Source organism: Capricornis sumatraensis, chromosome 6 (assembly GCF_032405125.1).
Source record: "Capricornis sumatraensis isolate serow.1 chromosome 6, serow.2, whole genome shotgun sequence".
NCBI lineage: Eukaryota > Metazoa > Chordata > Mammalia > Artiodactyla > Bovidae > Capricornis > Capricornis sumatraensis.
Genome location: NC_091074.1, coordinates 87,051,164 through 87,076,241, shown reverse-complemented (window position 1 = coordinate 87,076,241; position 25,078 = coordinate 87,051,164). Strand labels below are relative to the sequence as shown.

The following is a 25,078-nucleotide window of genomic DNA, read 5'->3' as shown; positions in this document are numbered from 1 at the left end:
GGGCCTCTAGACATGTGTTTAAATAAGTAACATGGATGTAAAACAAATATTAGCTTTTACAAAACAGCTGAGCCTTCAACAATTTGCAATGAGCCTTTCAGTGTATGATTCCAGTTTAGCAAAGTGAGCACTGGGCTGAGAGTCAGGTAAATATGGGAGAGCTAAGGGGAGAGCAATCTTGGCTGTACTGAGGCTAGTGTGTTGTGTCCATCCCACAAAATCACGGGTCAGGGTCTCCTGGTATGTCTGGCCAGTTTACTCCAGAGAGAAGTTAAGGACCTGGAGGAGCTAATATATGAACTAACACTAGTCAGTGGATGGATAAAGAAAATGCTACTTTGGCAGCTCATAATTCAAGAAGGCACATGGCCACTTCCAGCTTAATTCTGTATTGAGATTTCCTCTCATTCAAACTTCACTCACACCAAGATGCCCTCTTTCTTCTATGCTGGCATCTTTTCTCTTCACACTGAGTGTAAAGTGCTCACCCACATGAAAAAATAATCCAGAGGAAAGTTGTAAAATGTGCCCACATAAATCTTTTCTTTTGGAACATGAATTACGAATGGGTTTCACTACAGTATAATACATTGACAAGTTACTCTGTGTGTCTTCTCCACAGCCTGTGAGGCACACATGTTTTCATCTTCATCACAAATCCCCATTCTTCTGAAGGAAAAAAAAAAAAAAAAAACCCTTATTTTCCTCCCAAGAAGAATGAGGAATGAGGACGCAAAGAAAGAGGACATACTCATTGTCACAGTTCCAGGTCAGCTAGCAAGCCAGCACAGGGGCAGCTGCCCTGTCGAGCTGCTAGCAGCACAGCCCAGAGCCAGGAACAAGATGAGTTTTATGAACCATACTTATTACTGGGGACAAAAGCCAAAAGGGAGGAGGAGGGGAGGAAAAAAAAAAATCAACAATCCTCTTACTGTTTGATTATAGAACTTTTGCAAAGGAGCTAATTAGCACCTCTGCAAAGCCCCTGGAAAACACAAATACTGGTTTTTCTCACAGTTTTCTGAGTTCTCGGGGACTGCTGGAATTAAAGGCACCTAGAAATAAACTCAGGGATCCGTCCTAGGGGGCTCTAGACAGTCAGCGTGGGGTACTAATAAGCACAGTGTAGGAGAGGAATGATAAAAGGAACAGACAGGATCCAACTGAATGTCCCTAAAGCCCAAAGTGAAACAGATGCTCTTGTGAATACTTTTATTTTGTTGGGAAAATTCAGAGATAATCAGTATATCCCAGGGGTAGAGAGAAAGAGTCTTTCATACATAGATCTTTATCAGCTCCCTTACAGTCATGGTGCTGAGAATCAACTAAGGACGCTGCTCAGGAAATCAAGGAAAACACACCAGCGTCCCGAGTTCTCAGCCATAGGAAGAGGTTGAGACCCAGGTCTCGAAAGGCAGACACCTGAATGAATCCCTTCCTCTCCGCCACTTCCTAAAGCCAACTGCTGAAATGAATTTCTGTTTTGACCATTAGAAGCCTCTCTTGTCATGTGACTATCTGAAGCTTACTGACACTCTGACTTCTGTCTGAATATCAGCCTGACTTCCTGTTGTCTTATCATTTGACAATCACCATAAATATCAGTAATGTTTGTAGTTTGATCAATAATTCAGTTCAGTTCAGCCGCTCAGTCGTGTCCGACTCTTGTGATCCCATGAATCGCAGCATGCCAGGCCTCCCTGTCCATCACCAACTCCCGGAGTTCACTCAGACTCACGTCCATCGAGTCAGTGATGCCATTCAGCCATCTCATCCTCTGTCGTCCCCTTCTCCTCCTGCCCACAATCCCTCCCAGTATCAGAGTCTCTTCCAATGAGTCAACTCTTCGCATGAGGTGGCCAAAGTGCTGGAGTTTCAGCTTTAGCATCATTCCTTCCAAAGGAATCCCAGGGCTGATCTCCTTCAGAATGGACTGGATGGATCTCATTGCAGTCCAAGGGACTCACAAGAGTCTTCTCCAACACCACAGTTCAAAAGCATCAATCCTTCGGCGCTCAGCCTTCTTCACAGTCCAACTCTCACATCCATACATGACTACTGGAAAAACCATAGCCTTGACTAGACAGACCTTAGTCGGCAAAGTAATGTCTCTGCTTTTCAATACGCTATCTAGGTTGCTCATAACTTTCCTTCCAAGGAGTAAGCGTCTTTTAATTTCATGGCTGCAGTCACCATCTGCAGTGATTTGGGAGCCCAAAAAAATAAAGTCTGACACTGTTTCTACTGTTTCCCCATCTATTTCCCGTGAAGTAATGGGACCAGATGCCATGATCTTCGTTTTTCTGAATGTTGAGCTTTAAGCCAACTTTTTCACTCTCCTCTTTCACTTTCATCAAGAGGCTTTTAAGTTCCTCTTCACTTTCTGCCATAAGGGTGGTGTCATCTGCATATCTGAGGTTATTGATGTTTCTCCCAGCAATCTTGATTCCAGCTTGTGTTTCTTCCAGTCCAGCGTTTCTCATGATGTACTCTGCATAGAAGTTAAATAAGCAGGGTGACAATATATAGCCTTGACGTACTCCTTTTTCTATTTGGACCCTGTCTGTTGTTCCATGTCCAGTTCTAACTGTTGCTTCCTGACCTGCATACAGATTTCTCAAGAGGCAGGTCAGGTGGTCTGGTATTAATTAGACTTCCCAATTGTTGGCTGTTAAGAAACTATATTATGTCCATCTCCTTGGTTTCCTATTTTCAAATGACACCTCTTTGGGAGACTTGGACAAATAATTGACTTTACATAAGTATGTACAGCCGAGAGAATGCCATTAAAATTATTCTACCATTTATCAGCCTAAAAAAATTACAAAAGGTGGCTTTGGTTTTCATATAAATATCTTAGAACAAGGAAAGTAGGGAAAATAGAAGAGGCACAGTAGAGTCATAAATAAGGCTATTTGTAAAACCATAATTAACCATAGCCCACTATTTAGATCATAACGTCAGGAGAAGTGATGTAGTAAAATAGCCAGTAAAATGCAGTCATTGAGTAATTCAGGTCTATAGTCAGCAGTAATGAAAATACCAGTACATAACCACCAAGGTCATTAATTACACTTAAGTGATTGCATTAGAGCATTTCCCCTTTTTCTTGTATTCAACTTCTTCTCTCTTGTTTATGTTATCAAGGTCTACATAAAGACATCAGAATTTGTGCAGGCAAACCAACTACAGAGATGCTGCCAAAAAGCCTCTAAGTGAAATGTGTTAATAAAGTTCCTTGGAGTTTTATCACCTTTCTCCAAAAGTTTTGCATTTTAATTCTACAGACTTTATTTTCAAATTGACTACATCTTTAATGCCACCTATGAAATATGAAGCCCTTGCACTAGTTTGATGAAATTAAGGTTTTTCATAAGATCAACAAATCACCATGGAGTGTCCAGGCAATCTACTCAAAGAGAATGATTTCTTTTATAGACTGGTCTGAATAACCATCAGGGAACTGTTCTACCCAAGACAAAGAAAGAGGACAAATGTTACAAGGGATGATTCTCTCATTATATGCAAAATACATTTTATTTTCTGTATTCTTACTAAAAGAACATAGCCAAGATGAGCCCTGCATCAAAATTCTGCCATTTTCCATCTGGAGACCTGACTTTATTAATACACTTAGGAAATGGGAATCAGAAAGATACTTCCTACCAACTGTTAGAAAAATCAAGTGAGATCAAGCAGGTAAGAATTCTGCAGGTAGACTATAGACTATGAAACACATAAGGTGTTGTTGCAGAGAACCTGCAAAGCACAGAGACCCAGTGAATGCAGGCAACAGTCCTCCCACAGAAATTCCTACTGAAAACTTGGGGTGTGGGGGTTGACAATCAGAACTTAAGGGTGGGTAATCCTCTGCTTCATGAAGAAACATCTTAGGAAGGCCACATCTTATTGACTAAGTGCCATCGTCTAAGAGGATTTAACAGTAAACAACCTAAGTGCTCCCACTGTCTGTATTTCCATTTGACGTCAGTTGATATCACCCTGACTTCAGTGGAAGCCTTTGCTATTGTTACAATTGTCTGAACCTCTGGCATGTTTCATGATTGATTTTTCTCCACTTTTATCAATCACGGCAGATAGCTTTTGGAAAATGAAGGTTCAAAAGAGGACCTACTATAGGAGAAAGTGCATGAGCAATTTTTAGTTCCCTGTGAAGGCCAAGGCCAAGTCAGTTTCTTTCAATTCCACTAGTTTGATGTCTTCCAGGGAACATGTCATGAGTCCAAGGAAAAGAATCGAGAACGCTGTACAGGACATAGTTTTCACATCAGACTCCTTTCTGTTGGCCTATTGCTCCATCCAAGATGGAAATGGCCCAGAAATTCATGAAAGGGAATAAGTAGGCTGTTCTAAGTACCCCTCTGAAGCTATTCAGAAATCAAAGCTAATGTTTCTAAGCTATTGTCAAAGCTATACTAACTTTTAAAAAGGAGATTTCTAGCTGGGAAAGGAGGAAAATAAACAGAGGGGGAAAACACTGAATAAATTGGGTCCTGGGAAGCAAAAGAATTAAGCTTTACTTACATGTGCTGTAAGTTGCTGTTTTTCAGGAATGCTTTATGAGCCACAGATTTTAATCCAGAATCCACAATGGTCCTAAGAAAGTACACAATGGCGTGAATGTTAGAACTAATGAACACACGTCCCTCTGACTACTACAGAGCATAAGAAAGTTCTGACATAAGGTATGCAAGTTCTGAGTACTCACAGGTTTTTCAGTCCCACATAAGCTTCAAGATCATCTTCGTTGATGATTTCTAATCTTTTCTGATTTGCAATGTAACTGCAAAAAAAGAAAAGGAAAACAGAGTGCAAACTCAAGACTCAATGCAGGCAATCCATAAAAATTAGGTAACCTCCATCCAACCTCACCAGACTGCTCAAGGTGATCCCTCCCCACCCACCTGGCCCTACTATTTATTTTAAATACAGCAAGGGGAGGAGTACTGAGTGTGATCAAGGAGAAACCATGGTTGAGCAGGTTTCGTATTCAATGACAGGACCATCAGGTTTCTTATTAAATTTTTATCACTCTTTCAACTAACAAGTTCAGTTTGCCTCTCCACTCAAGGTATCCCCTGGATACAGAGGTGAAAATAACTTACAAATACATCCACTACCTCTCAAAAGCATTTCAATCTGTGACACCCACAGGGATGCTGGCGTCACCACACACAGGACTAGTCACATCTGTCCTCACCTTCCAAGAGTAGCAGTCCCTCCTTCCTTTTACCTCCGGAAACACTGAAGCAGATTCCCCTCCCCCTTTCTCTCCCTTCATCCCTTCCTCAAACCCTCTCTTTTCCTGGCTCAGGATCCACTCGTTCTGCTTTTGTCAGTAATGAAATGAAATTTTCCGTTCAGGAGCCACATTTCACAAACCCCACACTGCCCTCGTGTACTCTCTGTAGAGGGGCTTCCCACATGAGGCTAGTGGTAAAGAGCTCGCCTGCCAAAGCAAGAGACTTAAGAGTTGTGGTTTCGTTCCCTGAGTTGGGAAGATTCCCCTGGAGGAGGGCATGGCAACCCACGCCAGTATTATTGCCTGGAGAGTCCCATGGACAAAGGAGCCTGGCGGGCTACAGTCCATAGGGTCACAAAGAGTCAGACACGACTGAAGCGACTTAGCACATATGCATGCAGGCACACGCTCACTCTCTGTAGAAATCTCTTCCCCATCTGCCAGTCCTTCAAATACGGGAGTAGACAGGTAATGCTGGCTGCACAGAGAGCTCCATCCCCCTGGCTATGATGACTGGCTTAGAAATGTGCTGTAACCTTGACTGGGCTAATGAGAAACTTTCCTAAAATCAAAAGATTAATGCTGTGACAATGCCTTTCTCTTTCTCTGGGATCTTAGCTGAAAGATTACACAGGCTTGGGGATTCCATGAAAAATATTTCTACCACAGGGAAAGGTAATGTTCAAGAATGAAGTCAGCACACCGGAGGAAAGAGAGCTAAGAAATAAAAAGAGAGACAGAACTCTGAAAATGCCACTTAAAGCTTTTGGATCCATTTGTCTCTGAGGTTAGTTTTCACTAATGAAAGTCTGATCTGAAATTTCTGTCACTTGCAACTAGTAAAGTCACTGGTAATATAAACACAAAGCTATCAAACCTATTACCATGGAATTACCCTGTGCTGAAGTTATCTGAGCATCTGTCTATTCACTTTTCTTAGATCATGACCTCTTTCTGAAGATAGCTGGATCCTGTTTTATAATTCTTAACATGCACCATAGAGCTTCCCTTTTAGATCAGTTGGTAAAGAATCTGCCTGCAGTGCAGGAGACCCAGGTTCAATTCCTGGGTTGGGAAGATCCCCTGGAGAAGGAATTGGCAACGCACTCCAGTATTCTTGCCTGGAGAATCCTATGGACAGAGAAGCCTGGCAGGCTACAGTCCATGGGGTCGCAAGAGTTGGACACGACTTAGTAACTAAACCACCAACACAACATGCACCATAGCATCTAACAAACCACCTCATACAAAGTAGGTCTTCAAGGATGAAGGGTGGACAGACAGATGGATGGATAGAAGAATGAATGGGCAACACTTGGAGCTCCATAGACACTCCAGGAAGTTGTGTTAGAATGGATTTTTCTTTCTCTTTCAAAACATTTAAGATACATAGCATACCGATTAAGACATTGAAAACAAATATGTAACCCTACTGTTAACAACATTAATTAAAGGAGAAAAATAATAGCCAATGAGGGGAAAGATATAGCATCTATAGGTCCCTTCTGCTCAATCCAAAAGAAGGAAAAAAGATATCAAAATACATGATAACTATTGGGACACCCATTTTTAGAAGATAAATGTTAGAAATAAAATAAAACACCTATTTTTAGAAATCAAACTTTAGAAATAAATTAAAAAGGTTCTGAGAGAACCAAATCACACCAAAGAGAAATAATTTTTAAAGGACCCACATAAACTTTGTCTCCTGTTACATAAGAAAGCAACACTAGGCAACGTCCAAGACAGGGGAGCATCTTCTACTCAAAAGAGCTTGGCTCTCCCTAATACCAGGAGCCTGGAACATAATAGACTTGCAGGAAGGATTCACTCCCTTCTTAGCTTCTACTTCACACAGAAAGAAACATTTTAAGACTCCACTCTAATTACCAAACAACAATTTTAACATTATGAGTTTTTATGAGATATTTCAAAATTACCACACTTTAGGTATTTTTTCCCCAAGATTTTCAATCCACTAACATTTTCCAGTAAAAACCATAGTAACCTCCGTCTTCTAAATCACTTCCCAATAAAAAACCACATTCCAGAGAGCCCTACATTTTAATACTTTTTTCATGCATTTGGCAGAAGAAAAGGACAAACAGTGTAGGCAAGGTTTCCTTCAGGGTCACAACCAGGATTCCAGAGAACTTGTCCCCTCCTCACAGCTGAGCTAGCATGGTGGCTGTCACTGTTCTGAAATCTTCAGATTCTTCAGCTCTCTCTGCCTGCCTTGTCACTGACTGCATCAGGGCTTGACACTCAGGAGGTATTTAATCAACGTCTGTGGCACAAAGCATTTATGTTTACCTTTTCCGTTAATTATTTATGCCTTTTATTTTATTGTTATTTTATTTTCATCAGATTTCCAATTTATAAACTCCCCACTGTATTCAATAAAATACAATGAGCTAAACATAAAAACAAAAAGCACTGAAGAAAGAAAAGCCAGGGCAGAGATATCAGTGAAGCTAGGAACTGGGTTTAAAATGCATATTTTGGGTTAGTGAAAAAGTTCATTCATTCTATACAAGTTAATGGAAAAACCCAAATGAACTTTTTGGCCAACCCAATATTTGTTGGAAAAGGACCACAAGCTTAATTCTAAGCTTTCCAGTGACCAATGCCCAGGAAGAGAAGAAAAGGAAGATACATTTAGTCAATGGTAAATTCACAGTGATCATGAGATGAAAAATAAGTCAGATGCTAGGCAATACATAACTCTTCTTGAATCTAAGACAAGACAGAAGATTTTGCTGAAAAACATTAAAAAAAAGTGAAATTATGAAAAGTGGTCACTGGAGAATATTCTTCCACTGTGGAGGCAGGAATGCCGGATTTTCCTCCTGGTCAAAATGGAAAAAAAAATCAACAGAAAAGCTGGATGCAAAAGTCAGCAAGTGCCAAGAATTCCCTGTCGTAAGTTACCATCTGCACAGATGCCCACAACATAGCTGTAGGCCAGAAACTGCTCATGAAATCTACCCCTTAAGAAACATTTTTAAGGTACTATTAAGGAGGAATCATAGACTGGAAGCCAGTAAAGTTAATAACAAACATTTCACAGAGGGGAACACCAATGGTCCAGGAACATATGAAAAGCTGCTCACCCCTCAAGGAATCTGAAATGCAAACTAAATAACATGGACTTCCCATTCCTTTCCTGCTAGCTGGACACAATGTTCAAAATCTGACTATATAAAGCATTTCTAAGGATCAGTTATTTCTCTGACATTGCTCGGGGGAGCATAAACTGAACAACCACTTTGAAGAGTAATTTGCCAGTATCCTAGAAAATCCTACGTCACACGCTTTATAGAGTCCAGCAATTCCATTCTAGGTTTTCATCTGAGAACCACATGAGGAGAGATATGCAAGAATATTCACTTGTAATACAGTCAGAATAAAAAGCTGGAAACAGTCCAAGGGTCCATCAACTAAGAAACAATAAAATGAGATGTGTTACATAGGCTGGATTGAACCAGATCTTCATATTTGAGCAGCAAGAAATCTTCATGCTAAGTGAGAAAAATAAATAAGCAAAATTTCAGACTGATATGTGCTTATAATATAAAACAATTGATGTGAACTTTTAAAAAGACACAGCAAGGGGGGTGGAGGGATAAATTGGGAGACTTGGATTCACATATACACACTACTATATATAAAATAGATAACTATTAAATACAGAGAACTTTACTTAATACTCTGTAATGACCTATATGAGAAAAGAATCTAAAAAAGAGATGATATATGTGTATGAAGAATGGATTCACTGTGATGTACAGGAGAAAGTAACATAACATTGTAAATCAACTATACTCCAATAAAAAAAATTTTTTTAAGCAAACAATAAAATGACATAAAACAATACTACATAGTGAGGGATATTTTTAAGGTATAAAAAGAAGAATGCAAGGAAGGTCATCTTGGGAAAGCAGAACGGGTTTGGGTCAAGGATAAAGAAACAGAAACTGTTAAACGATTTTATTAAACTATTAAACTATTTCTTTTCTTAAAAGAAAAATGCCTTTGTAAAAAAAGAAAAAGAAAAAAGAAAAAGGCCTTTGTAACACAAAAGACAAAAATATTAAAAGTATCAGTTCTGAATATAAGCACCTGAAGTTACTGTTATGTCATTACACTTTTATGAATTTTTTAAATGTATGAAGAGAAAAGAGAGGAGGAAGGAGAGGAGGAAGGAAGGAAGCAAGGGAGAAAGGGGGGAAAGAAAGAGGGAGAGACGGAGACAGAGAAAGCCACAAGAGAAATGACCACAGGGAAGATGAACTCCAGGGCTTCTCGGTTACTAGGTGACCAAACACACCTGGGCTCGAGTCCCTGGTTCCTTGGACTACCCAAAACCAAACCTTCTAAAAGCCTTCTGCTCCCTGCCCCTGAGCTCCTGGATGGGACCAGAAGACTAAGAAGCATGCTGGGCTGCCCCCTACTGGTGACTTTCACGTGCCTCCACCAGGTCTTCTGAGCTCTGCCCTCTCGTCACTCCCACTAATCAGAAAAGCAGCAGCTACAGAGACTAACCTAGGGTTAGGAAGGAGGGCGGAAGGGCCAGGCTAGGGCAGACAGCGGAGAGATGCATGGACAGGCAGTGAGGCAGACTCTCTTCCGAGAAAACCTTTTCCTGACACTCCAGTCAAGGTGATGTCCAACTCTAAGGGCTCTTTACTGAGCCAAGCTTTGCTTAAGAGAAGCTTCCAGAAGGGTTTCACTGTCAACAAAGCAGTGGAAAGGCCCAGCATTCTGCTACAGACCTTTCTCTCGCTGACAACTCCTAGCTCTTCTGGCCCGTGCCTACCCGTCCGGAAAGCTAAGGTCCCAGAGGCTTTAAGGCAGAAGCCCTCCCCCTAGAGCCCATGCCCCAGCATTCCCATGAATGCAGACAAGCTTTCCAGCTTCTGTCTTTCCAACCTGCAGATGCTGCTGCCTTAGGTCTCTCTCTCTTCTTAACTTTCTGGTTTATATTGGAGTATATGATAAAGGTGAAAGAGAAGAGTGAAAAAGCTGGCTTAAAACTCAACATTCAAAAAATGAAGATCATGGCATCCAGTCCCATCACTTTTGGCAAATAGATGGGGAAAAAGTGGAAGCAGTGACAGATTTTATTTTCTTGGGCTCCAAAATAACCATGGACAGTGACTGCAGTCATGAAATTAAATCGGAAGGCAAGCTATGATAAACCTAGACAGCATATTAAAAAGCAAAGATACCACTTTGGCGACAAAGGTCTGTCTAGTCAAAACTATGGTTTTTCCAGTAGTCATTATGGAAGTGAGAGTTGGACCATAAAGAAAGTTGAGCGCCGAAGAATTGATACCTTCAAATTGTGATGCTGGAGAAGACTCTTGAGAGTCCCTTCGACAGCAAGGAGATCAGATTAGTCAATCCTAAAGAACATCAACCCTGAATATTCACTGGATGGACTGATGCTGAAGCTGAAACTCCAATACTTTGGCCGTTTGATGCATAGAGCCCACTCATTAGAAAAGACCTTGATGCTAGGAAAGATTGAAGGCAAAAGGAGACGAGGGCAGCAGAGGATGAGATGGTTAGACAGCATCACTAATTCAATGGACGTGACTCTGAGCAAACTCCAGGAGATACTGAAGGACAGGGAACCCTGGTGCACTGCAGTCCGTGATGTCACAAAGAGACAGATACAACTTAGTGACTGAAAAACAACAACAACATAGCCGACTGACAATGCTGTGATAGTTTAGGGTAGACAGCAAAGCAATTCAGCCATACATATATATGTATCCATTCTCCCCCAGCTCCCCTTTAAGGACAGTAGGCAGCCTTTGAATAGTGACAGAGACTTTGTGGATTTAGATGCTTAAATTTGATACTCCTTAAGAGTTTCTCCCTTTTACCTCCTTGACCTCAAAGTCCTCTGGCCCACCTGTCCATCTGCAATGTGTGCAAAATACTCACTGGCCTTTGACCATTCTGTTTTGCCAAAATATGCCTTCCTCCTTTATCAAATCTATCTCTACAACTCCTTCTTGGACCTCATATTAAGAGGGTTGTTTTCTATTGTTGATGTTTACTTTCACTACATCCTGAGACCACTATCTACCACCCTACAAGTTGGAACTTCTCAATTAATTCACCAAAAACTATTCTGTTGTTGTTTAGTGGCCGTCTAACTCTTTTGCGACCCAATGGATTATAGCCCACCAGACTCCTCCGTCATTGAGATTTCCCAGGAAAGAATACTGGAGTGGGTTGCCCTTTCCTTCTCCAGGGATCTTCCCAACCCAGGGACCAAACCCACCTCTCCTGCATTGGCAGGGGGATTCTTTACCACTGAGCCACCAGGGAGCCCCAGAACTAATCTGCTGCTGCTGCTGCTAAGTTGCTTCAGTCGTGTCCAACTCAGTGCGACCCCATAGACAGCAGCCCTCCAGGCTCCCCGTCCCTGGGATTCTCCAGGCAAGATCACTGGAATGGGTTGCCATTTCCTTCTCCAATGCATGAAAGTAAAAAGTGAAAGTGAAGCCGCTCAGTCGTGTCCGACTCTTAGCGACTCCATGGACTGCAGCCTACCAGGCTCCTGTCCATGGGATTTTCCAGGCAAGAGTGCTGGAGTGGGGTGCCATTGCCTTCTCCAAGAACTAATCTAGGCCCCTCCAATATCTCAGATACTTCCTGATTTACAAGCAACATCAAAAAGGCTTTTTTACAATCAGAACATTTTTATTCTATCAGGTGGCAAGCATTTTTTTTAAGCATTTATGTTCCTTCTTAACTTCATAATCAAGAATTAGAGGGAATGGAGATACACTTTGTACCCACCACGGTATTTTTCTACTAATCTATATAACTCTCCTACTGAATTGTTAACTCCTCAAACGGAAGAGTGTTACTCATCAAACAGTTGCATGCCCATTTCCTAACTCAGAGCTAATTCTGATGGAATACTGGCTGACTTAAAGCCATCAATCTGACCTCCACATTCCCCACTGGAGTTTTTATTACTTCACTGGAATGACCAGACATATATACACTATAAACATTAAATGAAGATTGTGATAATAGGAGACTTCCCTGGTGGCACAATGGTTAAGAATCCGTCTGCCAATGCAGGAGACCCGGGTTCAATCCCTGGTTCTGAAAGATCCCATATGCTCTGGAGCAACTAAACCTGTGCACCACCAGAGCCTAACTTCTCAAGCTGGAGAACAGTAACTACTGAGTCCATGTGCCCAACTATTGAAGCCCACGTGCATGGCACAAGTAAATAAAAAACATTTTGATAATAGAAAATAAATTCACTTGTCATACAGAAAACAAGGAAACAAAGTAATGACTGGAACAGAAGACAGCTAATTTTGAAAGCAAAATTTGTCCTATCTAGAAGCAAATTTAGACCACAAACATACAACCTAGTCAATCTAAATACTCATTAAATTTTCGTAAATGATAAAAACTAACTGCCCTCGGAAGATGAGCATTAATTTGCATCTCTGTCTCAGAAACGTTACAGCTAGAAAGAATCTTCGGATCCAGCTGTTTTGACCTTGAGGGGGTGATGCTCCTGAAGGTCAGTGCTCACTGCCACAGCATCTGATGAGCAGAAGAGATGTTTCTGAGCAGAGGTGAAGCAGCTGCACAGCAAGGGCACAGTGAAAGGACCTACAAGATATGACTGGGCAGTGAAGGCTTCCATAAGGTCAGTCCTTGAAGGGTCCCCGGAAAGTGAACAGGTAAAGAATGCAAATGTAAGCAAAGCCCACACTATTTGCCATTTTACTCTGTTTCATCACCAAAGCTTCTCCAGCCTCAATGTGACATCCAGGGCCCTACACCTAATGAAAAGTTCATAGGTGGCTTTTCGGGAAAAAAAGAGAGAGAGAAGTTTAGGAAAAATTCACAGAAACATTTTTGAATTACAGTTTCCTAGAAAGGATACTCATCCCATTTGAAAATATTTCACATTGGCTTTAACAACCTATCAAATAATTCCTCCATGCAACCTTTCCAAGTAACAAAAAGTGGTTTCTAATGCATCTTTTCTTCCTATGTATTAGCTTAACAGCAGTATCACTCCAAAGCAAAATATCCCTTTATCTTAGACTTTGTTTGGAGAAGGAAATGGCAGTCCAATCCAGTATTATTGCCTGGAGAATCCCCATGGACAGAGGCACCTGGCTGGCTACAAGTCCATGGGATCAGAAAGACTCGGACATAGACTATGTTAGCTAAACTGTACTTTGGCAATATATCAAAAAGAAATAGAAACAGCAGTGAATATTTCTAATGGTCACTCTTCAAAATGAAATCATTTCCCAACACTCTGGTGACCCCCATCCCACCCCACCACATAAATAAGTAGTCAAGCTAATAAAAGTAGATAAACTCAAACTTCACAAGAGATTGTGATATGAGCTAAGGCTTACAGCCATGGGGTGAGGCATTTCAACTCTGATTGGATCCTTTCTGCCATAAGCTATCCATCCCAGGTAATAGGATAGTGCTTTTAAAAAAAAAAAAATTGCCCCTTGGGTTTCCTGGTGGTACAGTAGTTAAGAATCCACCTTGCAAAGCAGGGGACACTGGTTCAATTCCTGGTTCAGGAAGATCCCACATACCATGGGGCAACTAAGCCCCTGCACCACAATTATTGAGCCTGTGCCCTAGAGCCCAGGAGCCACAACTGCTGAAGCCGCGTGCCCTAGAGCCCATGCTCTACAACAAGAAAAGCCACCACAATGAGAAGCCCCCATACCACAACTAGAGAGTAGCCCCCACTCTCCAAAACTAGAGAAAACCTGCATGAAGCAATGAAGACCCAGTGCAGCCAAAAATAAATAGATAAATATTTAAATAATTGCCCTTGTTCCCTGAATCCACAATAGGGTAGCTTTAGTTTCTCAGCAAACTGCTAAGAAGGAACTTTGAAGATCAGTCCATGATGAGCCAAAGCAGGATTCAAAAGAAGACTTTCTCACTCCTTCAATCCAATCTTCACAGAGGGTCCACTACCCCACCTGTGACAACGTGAACGCAGAGAATACCAAGTAAGCAGGCTCAGAACCTGAATTCCAATAGCCAGCCTAATAGCACAAGCTGATTAGCATTAGCACATCTATGTTTTTGACCAAAGGTATAGAAGTAGCCCCAGTAATTCTTCTTGATAGAATGCTGTGTGCTGGACACTGGGGTATCCATGGGTGTCTCACTTAACCTAGCAAAGCTACCAGAAGAGCACTATGATTTTTTTTCTGCTTTTTACAAGAAGAAACCAAGGCCCAAGCTTGCCAGGTCACATCCCCAAGGTCACACGGCTGCCAAAACAGGATTTGAACCCAAATCTACCTGCCTCTGAATTCTGAGCTCAGAGCCACTGTACCACACTACTAGGACCATAAACTTATAAATCCTTCACCTACAACAAGATATAATTTCTAAAGTTTCTACAAAATGGTCCTTTGCAAATAATCACAGCCTGAAAACAACAGTCAATGAAAAGGAATGAGGACATTTTACAGGATGCTCTCATGTATTATATCTACATAGAGGTAACAGGAGATAAATAAAATATCTTCTCAGATTTCTACACAATGCCAAGCTCTGAGAACTGCAGCTTCCTAGAATAGCCTAAATTCCTTGGGAATTTAAGAATTCAAGTGCATGTGGAGAGCATATAAAGAAAACAAAACCCTCCTACACTGCTGGGGGGAACGCAAATTGGTGCAGCCACTATGGAAAAGAGTATGGAGGTTCCTTAAAAAACTAACAATAGAGCTACCATATGTTCCTGCATTCCCACTCCTGGATATACATCCTGAAGAGATAAAAGATCTAATTCAAAAAGGTACACGCACCCCAATGTTCATAGCGGCACTATTTGCAATAGCTAAGACATGGCAACTACCTAAGTGTCCACTAGCAGATAAATGGACAAGATGTTAAATACACACACACACAAGTGTGTGTGTGTGTGTGTGTGTGTGTGTGTGTGTGTGTGTGTGTGTGTGTGTGTGTGTAGGGAGGCTTCCCACATGCCACTAGTGGTAAAAAAAAAAAAAAAAAAACCCACTTGCCAATGCAGGAGATATAAGATATGTGGGTTCAATCCCTGAGTTGGAAAGACCCCTGGAGAAGGAAATGGCAACACACTCCAGTATTCCTGCCTAGAGAATCCCATGGACACAGGAGCCTAGCAGGCTACAGTCCATGGGGTCGCAAAGAGTCAGACACAGCTGAGCAACTAACACTTTCCACTTTCCCAGGTGGCTCAATGTTAAAGAATCTGCCTAATGCAGGAGACACAGGCAATTTGGGTTTGATCGCTGTCAGGAAGATTCCCTAGAAAAGGGAATGACAATCCACTTCAGTATTCTTGCCCAGGAAATCCCATGAATGGAAGAGCCTGGTAGGCTTCAGTCCATGGAGTCACAAGAGTCGGACAGGACTAAGCAACTGAGCATCTGTGCATGCATATATATATGGGCTATTACTCAGCCATAAAAAAGAATGAAATAATGCCATTTGCAGCAATATGGATGGACCTAGAGATTATTATACTAAGTGAAGTCAGACAGAGGAAGACAAATATTGTGATATCACTTATACGTGGAACCTTAAAAATAATACAAAACAGAAACAAACTCACAGACACAGAAGACAAACTTATGGTTAACAAAAGGGAAGAGCAGAGGGATAAATTAAGAGTAGGGGATTAACAGATGTACATTACCATATACAAAATAAATGACAGAAATTTACTGTATAGCACAGGGAACTATCTTCAATATCTTGTAACAAACTAATAATATAATGGAAGAGAATTGGGAAAAATAATAAAGATATACATATATATATATGTATGTATGTATGTATGTATGTATAACCAAATCACTTTGCTGTATACCTGAGACTAATACAATATTGTAAATCAACCATATTTTTTAAAAAGTCAAGTGCCTGGAAAATAACGTGTAGTGTGAGGGATAAACAAGCCCTACTAGCTTCACCTCTCCCCAGTTATATGACCTTGGGCAAGTCCCTACACCTCAGTCTCCTTATTTATAAAACAGAATAATAAGAGTACCTGCCTCAAGGAGTTGTTAGAACAATGAGAAATCTGCCCAAGCACATATGAGGACCTCAGTTAATGCTAATTATTAACAATGAGCAGAAGCCTTTGGCCCAGGGGCGAGCTTGGTCACTAAGCAGCTGGTGAAATGAATCTCAACCTACCTCCAGTGCCCACATTCACGGAGGTGGAAATTTGGGCTTGATAATGTCTCAGTTCCCTTCAGCACTCAAATTATAAGAAAAACTTCAGCAACATATCATGAAGGAAAAATATCTTGGGTTTATCTCTGAGTATTTATATTTATATAGAAGTATTTATATAGAACTTTTCTTATCCATCTCTATCAATGGAGTGATTCCCAAAAAGAAACACTGCAATTTGTGACCAGAAAAATTAATTACAGAAAAACACCTTAGAGCTAAATTTCTATCTAAAACATATCAGTCTTCAGCAGAAAAATATAAATTTGACTTTAAGTAATAGCCTCCTATGAAAATGTAAGATTAGACCCCAGCCTACAAATAATGTGTCATGTAAACCTTATACCAGAAGGTGAGAAGAGTGTCAATATAATTAAAATAAATAAATTTTGTTTTTAGCTGCTAGCTTTCCAAAATGGGAAGATTTCCCATTTTTTAAAAATCTGAATTTCCTTATTCTCTTAAAGAGCCAGTAGGTCTTTCAAACTAGACTAGCATTTCTTTCTGGCAACCTTCACAGCGAGCATTGCTGCTGGGGGTCTGGGGCACATTTCCAGTTGGTCACAGTCCATCCTCAGCTATTTCTCTGGCTCATGGAAAGATTTAATGACACCTGATTTAATTCTTGCTTGTAATTTCCTCTGAGACGTCAAACTTCCAACTTTTCTCCTACACTGGTGTGTCATCTCCATGCATCGAGATCCTTAAAATGAGTCTCATCAGATAAAATGACACAGAGACCACAATAAAAATACCTCCTGTTTTTAAAGAAGTTACTTCTACCTGTTCCAGAACCTTTAGAAACTTCTTCTGTTGTTTTAAAAACTTAACTAATATGGACACAGACATAAGCCAAGCATAACTTTATACTATTCTTGGTACAAGGGTAAAAAATCCCCAAGAGGAGCAAGAGATATGTTTTTCTTGACAAAAAAAAAAAAAAAGAAAGGTTTTTCTTCGCATTTATTTACCATTTCACATTAGTTCTCAGATCTTTCAATTGATCATAATAACCTGCCATAGCAAACCTCAGGAGACAAGTACTAAATGTGTACCATGGCACAGTTTTGCCATGTCAGATGAAGAGCTCTGGGACAGAAATGGTCCTGATAAAGAAGTGCCATCAAGAAAGAGGCATAAGTGATACTGGAGCCAAAATTTTTTTCTCAGACAGGTGTACTCTCATACTGGTCGATGTGAAAGTGAAAGTGTTAGCCGCTCAGTCTTGTCTGACTCTTTTCGACCCCATGAACTATAGCCTGCCAGGCTCCTCTGTCCATGGAATTCTCCAGGCAAGAATACTGGAGTGGGTAACCATCCCCTTCTCCAGGGAATCTTCCCGACCAAAGGATCAAACCCAGTTCTCCTCCACTGCAGGAGGATTCTTTACCATCTGAGCCACCAGGGAAGCCCTTGGTCAATACTAAACCACCAGGAATACAAGTCAGCTCACTGGGTCACTCAGGGTACACTCTTCAGTTAATTTATCCTGGCAGACCCATGAGAGGCCATCCCTCTCGGGGGTGGGGGCACCCCAGGAGCCTGAGAGGACTTTTCGTCTGGCTGGGAAGCCGTCTGGTCACACCTGCCCTGAACAGTTGCCAGGCTAAAACCATCTCTGCTGGGCTCTGTGGGTGGATCTCTGTGGTCTTGATCAAGCATCTGTCCACGTTCCGAGGCTATCACAGCACTGCTTCCCCAGGCAAGCCTGGATCTGCCTGCTGGTACCTTGGTAGCTCATCTTGTCCGCAGACAGGGTGGCTTCCACCTGGATGGGCACACAAGTTGGGCTGCTTGGTCTTGTGAAAGGATGTCAGCCCCACCATCTGTTTGTCTGGCTTCCAAAGAGAATGAATCCGGCTATAACCAGGAACAGAGTAACATTTTCCAAGCTCTAGTCAGAGGGGATAACTTCAGCTCATCTGCAGTCCTGCTTCCAGCCTTGCCTGGCTTAGCAAAGGGGATGAGGAGATGGGTAACTAAGATCTTGCATTGTTTCAGTTTTATAATTACAGTACTGGGAGATGAAATTCTTGGACCACTTTAGTGTCCTTGCAGAACGGATGCCCTTGTCATTGCCCCCAACTTTCACCGACTTTCTCAGTAAGAAGAAAATGAAATCTTCACTTTTCATAAGAGCTGTGAATTGCATCACTCATATTCCCTGTAAAAGAAACTCTTTTCAGAACATACTGCCAGACAGAGCTATGTTCTTGCAGAATTAGTAGGCATTCTCCCCGCTAATAATGAGTTTCTCTTTTCACTGCCAAAAAGTTGAGGACAAATGTTGTGCTCAGTTACAGCAACTATATCAACTGTTAAGAGTTAGTTGCAGTTCTTGTCTCTTTTTTTTTCTCACTCCTCTCTCTCGTTTTTATCTGATTAACCTTATTGTGTAAAATAATCATCAGTTATTCAAATACTAGTGGTAAGTTGATTAATTGTGACATTTCTTATATTTATTATTCAATATGTGGTTGCCATTATGATCAATATGCTGGTATAACAGCGTCATTTTATAGTTTTCAAAAAATGAACTAGAAAATCACTTAATCCATGATTTTTTGTGTTTCAAAGTGACTGTTTATGAAAAATAAAATCTTGCAATTCCAATCCAACACAAAATTATCTTTTTTCCAAATTATTTCTTTTCCTCTTTTCCCATTATTTTGGGTCAATCAAGGTAAAAAAGAGGAAAAAGTACTTCCAATGATTAGCCCAGGACTTAAGAATCCTAAAAAGCATTCACGTCAGCACAAATCACAGCATAGCACACTTCTGAAAGCTCCTGGCCTCCGATCAGGTCAAATCATTCCACAGGAAAAGAATTTGGGGAACTAATATTTCTGCTCTAACTTTCAGATAGATCAAACTTGGCACAGGGGAAAATGAGCATCAAGCATAATGTCAAGAAAAAAGAATGATTCAAGTGGTAAAATTTTAGGATTTTTGTGAAGGTCTGTTTTGATTTTGGCACATTTTTTCGGCCCACTTTATAGGCTGTGGGAGTAAGGTGAGTGATAGAATGTGAAAAACACTTGCAATTTTGCCTTTACTGGTTTCACTTCATATGTGACCCTTTAGTGGCTTTTATAGAAGGTTGGAGATTATTTTCTTTGGAGTTAAACTACAAAGATATTGGTGAAAAGGGATTCTAGTCATAATCGGCCATGTAAAGCCACAATAAAGAGAAGCCATTCTACAGAAAGGAAGTGTGAGTGCATCGAAAAGTCCTAAACAAATCTCTTGTAGAGATGTTTAATTCAAGGAATATATCATAGCTAGAAAAGATGCATATTTTGGAAGTACCTAGAGAATCAAACACATGGAGATGGAAAGTAGAATGCTAGCAGTTGGGGGAGGGGAATGGGCAGTTGTCATTCAATGGGTACAGAATTTCAGTTTTGCAAATGAAAAGAGTTGTGGATTTGGGTAGTTGTGTTGGTTGCACAATAATGTGAATGTACTTGAGGATACAAACTGTGCATTTTAAATATGTTAAGATGATAAATTCTGTTACGTGTATTTTACCAGAATTTTAAAACAAAGAAAAAAAGAAGGAATATATTCTGTAAGGTCTTGCAATTAAAAATGAGAAAGACAGTGAAAAGAGAAAATGGAATACAAATTGAATGATAACCTCCAGAGAGCATGGAAACTGTTGTAAACAATCTTACATATAAAACGGACCAGGACTATTGGTGAAAGCAAAGTTTCATAACCAAGATTATGATCTGAGTCATAGAAGCTAGATATGACCAATCACTGCTCAGCGCACAAATATCCAGTATCCCAGTCAGCTGAGCGCACCAAGATGGAACCATGCACACCAGGGAAAGGGTATACAGAGGTTCCAATAAGAAGAACCAGCACCATTTTACATCCTCTCTCCTAAACCCAACAACTTTCCACTGCCACACTCAAGTCACATTCTTTTGCTTTTCTGTCCTTCCTGAGACCTATAGAGTCTACTCTCCTTCAAAACACAGTTGAGGATAGCCACACAATAAAAATAAAAACAGACAGCCAAGCTCTAACTATGTGTTATGCATAGGTACAATCATTTTACGTGCATCAGCTCATTTTCACCTCACAGAAACCCCATGAGAAAGTTCTATTATTGTCTCCTTTTACAGATGGGGAAACTGAGACAGCAAGGCCTCTATTTAACTAGTCCAAATAGCAGGGACAGATGAACCTCCGAATAAGGCTCTTAACCCTCCAAGTCATCCTGCCTCATAGCCTCTGTGATTCCCAACACAAACTTCCAAAGAAAAAGAAACATTAATCTGTTGATCCATCTAAGCATGGCTATTGATACATTCAGCTATTTTTCAATTTGGAAAAAATATATAATGAGAAAAGAAACATTTTAGGCACAGTTTTCACAATTCCAGGATCCTCCTAGGGTACCACTAAAAAGAATTATCCAGCCATAAAGAGCAGAGACATTACTTTGTCAACAAAGGTCCGTCTAATCAAGGCTATGGTTTTTCCAGCAGTCATGTGTGGATGTGAGAGTTGGACTATAAAGAAAGCTGAGCACAGAAGAATTAATGCTTTTGAACTGTGGTGCTGGAGAAGACTCTTGAGAGTCCCTTGGACTGCAAGGGGATCCACCCAGTCCATCCTAAAGGAGATCAGTCCTGGGTGTTCATTGGAAGGACTGATGTTGAAGCTGAAACTCCAATACTTTGGCCATCTGATGTGAAGAGCTGACTCATCTGAAAAGACCCTGATGCTGGGAAAGATCAAGGGCAGGAGGAGAAGAGGACGACAGAGGATGAGATGGTTGAATGGCATCACCGACTGAATGGACATGAGTTTGGTTGACCTCCAGGAGTTGGTGATGGACAGGGAGGCCTGGCGTGCTGCAGTCCATGGAGTCACAGAGTCAGAACTGAACTGAAAGAGCTGAATAATTCTTAAAATAGTACATTCAGATCTAGAACTTTCAGGAGCAATAATAAAATCTGTATGGGGAAGAGAGAAAAGTGGAAACCTAGAGTTACTGATGCTTAACTTCTGGGACAGATTCCCCATTAACTTCTGGGGACAGAGTCTATGCTTTGCTGTTTTGTCTGTGTCTGTGATATCACAAAGCTTGTTGTAACACAAGCTGGGAGCAAGGGGGAGGGCTAGAAATCCTGCACAGCTGTTCTTGAAAACATGGATCCCCATGCTTGAGAATCCCCCTGAAAACAGGTGAGGGCACTTCAATAGGACAAAGCAGTCTGGAGAGCCTAACCACCTCTCTGTATGTGTGTGTGTTAGTCATCCAGTCATGGGACTGCACAACTCTTTTTGACCCCATGGACTGTAACCTGCTAGGTTCCTCTGTCCATGGGATTCTCCAGGCAAGAATAATGAAGTGGATTGCCATTCCCTTCTCCAAGGGATCTTCCTGACTCAGGGATGGAGCCCATATCTCTTGCATTACAAGCGGATTCATCACCATCTGAACCACCAGAGAAGGCCACCCCTCTGTATCAGTTCAGTTCAGTTCAGTTCAGTAACTCAGTCATGTCAGACTCTTTGCGACCCCATGAACCACAACACGCCAGGCCTCCCTGTCCATCACTAACTCCCAGTGTTCACCTAAACCCATGTCCATTGAGTCAGTGATGCCATTCAACCATCTCATCCTCTGTCGTCCTCTTCTCCTCCTGCCCTCAATCTTTCCCAGCATCAGGGTCTTTTCAAATGAGCTAGCTCTTTGCATCAGGTGGCCAAAGTATTGGAGTTTCAGCTTCAACATCAGTCATCAGTTTGTTGTGATCCACAACTTCTGAAAATTCTGAAAGAGATGGGAATACCAGACCACCTGACCTGACTCTTGAGAAACCTGTATGCAGGTCAGGAACCAACAGTTAGAACTAGACATGGAACAACAGACTGGTTCCAAATAGGAAAAGGAGTATGTCAAGGCTATATAATGTCACCCTGCTTATTTAACTTCTATGCAGAGTACATCATGAGAAACTCTGGGCTGGAAGAAGCACAAGCTGGAATCAAGATTGCTGGGAGAAATATCAATAACCTCAGATATACAGGTGACACCACCCTTATGGCAGAATGTGAAGAAGAACTAAAGAGCCTCTTAACGAAAGTGAAAAAGGAGAGTGAAAAAGTTATCTTAAAGCTCAACATTAAGAAAACTAAGATCATGGCATCTGGTCCCCTCTGTATGCTCCTATGCAAAAGCTCTGTACTTCCTCTACTCTACAGCACATTATGGCTCAAAACTATTGCAAAGCCAAGGTCAGATCCATAAGGCAAAGACCCAGACAACCTTGCCCCTTAGCTCTAGGCAGTGGGCCCTGGCATGTCAGAGGCCCTCACTCTGGTACTCCTCCATATGAGGCAGCAGGATGCTCCCGCCTGGAAATCACACCTGCCCTTCTTGACCTAGTAGGACCTCAGAATTTTCTACGCAAAGACCCTTAAGCCCATTCCTGGGGCCTGTGCAGGCCTTTCTGTGGGTCTGTCCTCCTGTTGCAGATGAGCATGTTCTAGGCACAATTCTGTGTGTGTGTCTGTGTGTGTGTCTGTGTGTGTGTGTGTGTGGTGGTGGGAGGGTCCAAGGTTGCTGTCTGTGGTGCTATTGATGAGTTCAGCTGTGCAGGACAATGATGTGACTGGGGACCTACAACAAGCCATATAAATGGGAGGAGCTGGCCTCAGTCTTATTACCTAGGACCCAGAAAACCACCTGGTGGGAGAACATAGTCAAGACATATTTGTTGATTAACTAATTGACTAGATGAATGAATAAATGGATCAATCAAGCAATCAATCCATGTTTATCAGTCAACGCCTGTCCTCCATTTCAGGAATCTGCTGGAAAAGATAACTTTGTCAACAGAACGTCTGTGGCACACTGAACTGTACACATATAGATATAATCTACAATAAAGGGAGAGTGGTGATGGAGCGGACTCTAGGGTAGCCTGGCGTAAATAAAAGGTTCAGCAATGCTTTCAAGTCACCAGGCAGTTAAGCTCTAGGAAAGTTCTGGGTTGTTTTTTTTTTTTTTTTTTTATGAGAAAGCAATTCCCTGAGAAAATAAATGAGATGGCAAAGAAGTTAAGCCCCAGAGGGCCACCCGGGTTCACCATGAGAGGCAGTGACTCAACCAAAAATAGTACTTTTCTCTTAAGAGGTAAATATTATATGTTCCTTCCATAATGGCCATTCCTTTTTAAGTTTAAATTTCAAAACACACAAGGAATCTAAACGATTTTCATTTGTTATGTATATTATGAACATACTGCATTGTGTAAACATAAATAAATGGATATTATTTATCTCAAGGGAGAATTATCCTTTTGGATTATTCAACACAATCTGTTCACCTATATTCTTCCCCACTCTATTTTTAAAAGACTTGCAAATCTTTTATGTCTATCAGTTGCTTTGTGATCAGTTTTGCAAACAACTATTAAAATGTCTAAGATGACTGATAATGTCAATTATTATGAATACAAACGAAGCACCATGAAACATTACAGGATCAGCCTGATTGTAAAGGTGCAAAAGTATGTGCAACAGGTGCTTCATTAAACTGGACTTGACACACTGTTCATACCCCTGAAAAATGTGCAGCCTCTACCATCCATACTACAAGAAGGATAAATCACATCTGAAATTTCACACCAGAATCGCTTTTTAAGTGAAACGCCATAAATGCAGTCACAGGGAAAACTGCATTTGATCCACAGGGATATCCATTATTAGTTATTATAAAACAGAAAAGGCACAAATCTTCCTCATTAGACCCATGTGTTCACTGGAGATAGAATTTCCCTAATATGATTCTTCTTTCCTGGATTTACCCTTGTTGTTGAGCTGATTTGTTCTGCATCTCTCTTTATCTGCTTACATTCACCCTCCATCTCTTCCCTGTCTCTCCTTCCTGCTGGATACATAATAATCCTGCCTCATCAAAGCTCGTCCTTTCTTCCTTTCCAAAGATGCTGTCTTTATGATGAATTGATTTCTTACTGTGCAGGAACCAGCACAGTGCTATTTAATTCCATAAAGGTTATTTATTTAAACAAACATATTAACCTGATGGCTTTATGAAAATCATGTCTAGAAATTTACACACTGACAGCCCAAAGAACAACTTTATAAATATTCTCATTTGGAATTCTAAAAGATAGATTTGTAGGAGAAGGGGATACACACACACACACACACACACACACACACACACACACACAAACACACACACACACACACACACACACATATATATCCTTGCATCTGTGGATAATAGGGAAATCTAGGACACTGTGCTGCTGCTGCTGCTGCTGCTGCTGCTAAGTCGCTTCAGTCATGTCCTGTGCGACCCCATAGACGGCAGCCCACTAGGCTCCCCTGTCCCTGGGATTCTCCAGGCAAGAACACTGGAGAGGGTTGCCATTTCCTTCTCCAGTGCATGAAAGTGAAAAGTGAAAGCGAAGTCAGTCATGTCCAACTCTTAGTGACCTCATGGACTGCAGCCCACCAGGCTCCTCCATCCATGGGATTTTCCAGGCAAGA

At 41.2% G+C, this 25,078-nt stretch overlaps 1 protein-coding gene across 5 annotated transcripts in view; it reads right to left on the bottom strand.

Annotated features, from left to right (window-relative positions):
* The window catches only part of NTRK2 (neurotrophic receptor tyrosine kinase 2), a 389,675-nt gene that overhangs the window by 349,232 nt on the left and 15,365 nt on the right, over positions 1 to 25,078 (bottom strand). For all 5 annotated transcript variants that reach the window (XM_068973783.1, XM_068973784.1, XM_068973786.1 and 2 more), the window contains exons 2-3: positions 4,730 to 4,804; positions 4,546 to 4,617 (exon numbers count right to left, since the gene is read on the bottom strand). In XM_068973783.1, coding sequence (XP_068829884.1) covers positions 4,546 to 4,617; positions 4,730 to 4,804 — 147 coding nt within the window. The remainder of the gene's footprint in view (positions 1 to 4,545; positions 4,618 to 4,729; positions 4,805 to 25,078) is intronic.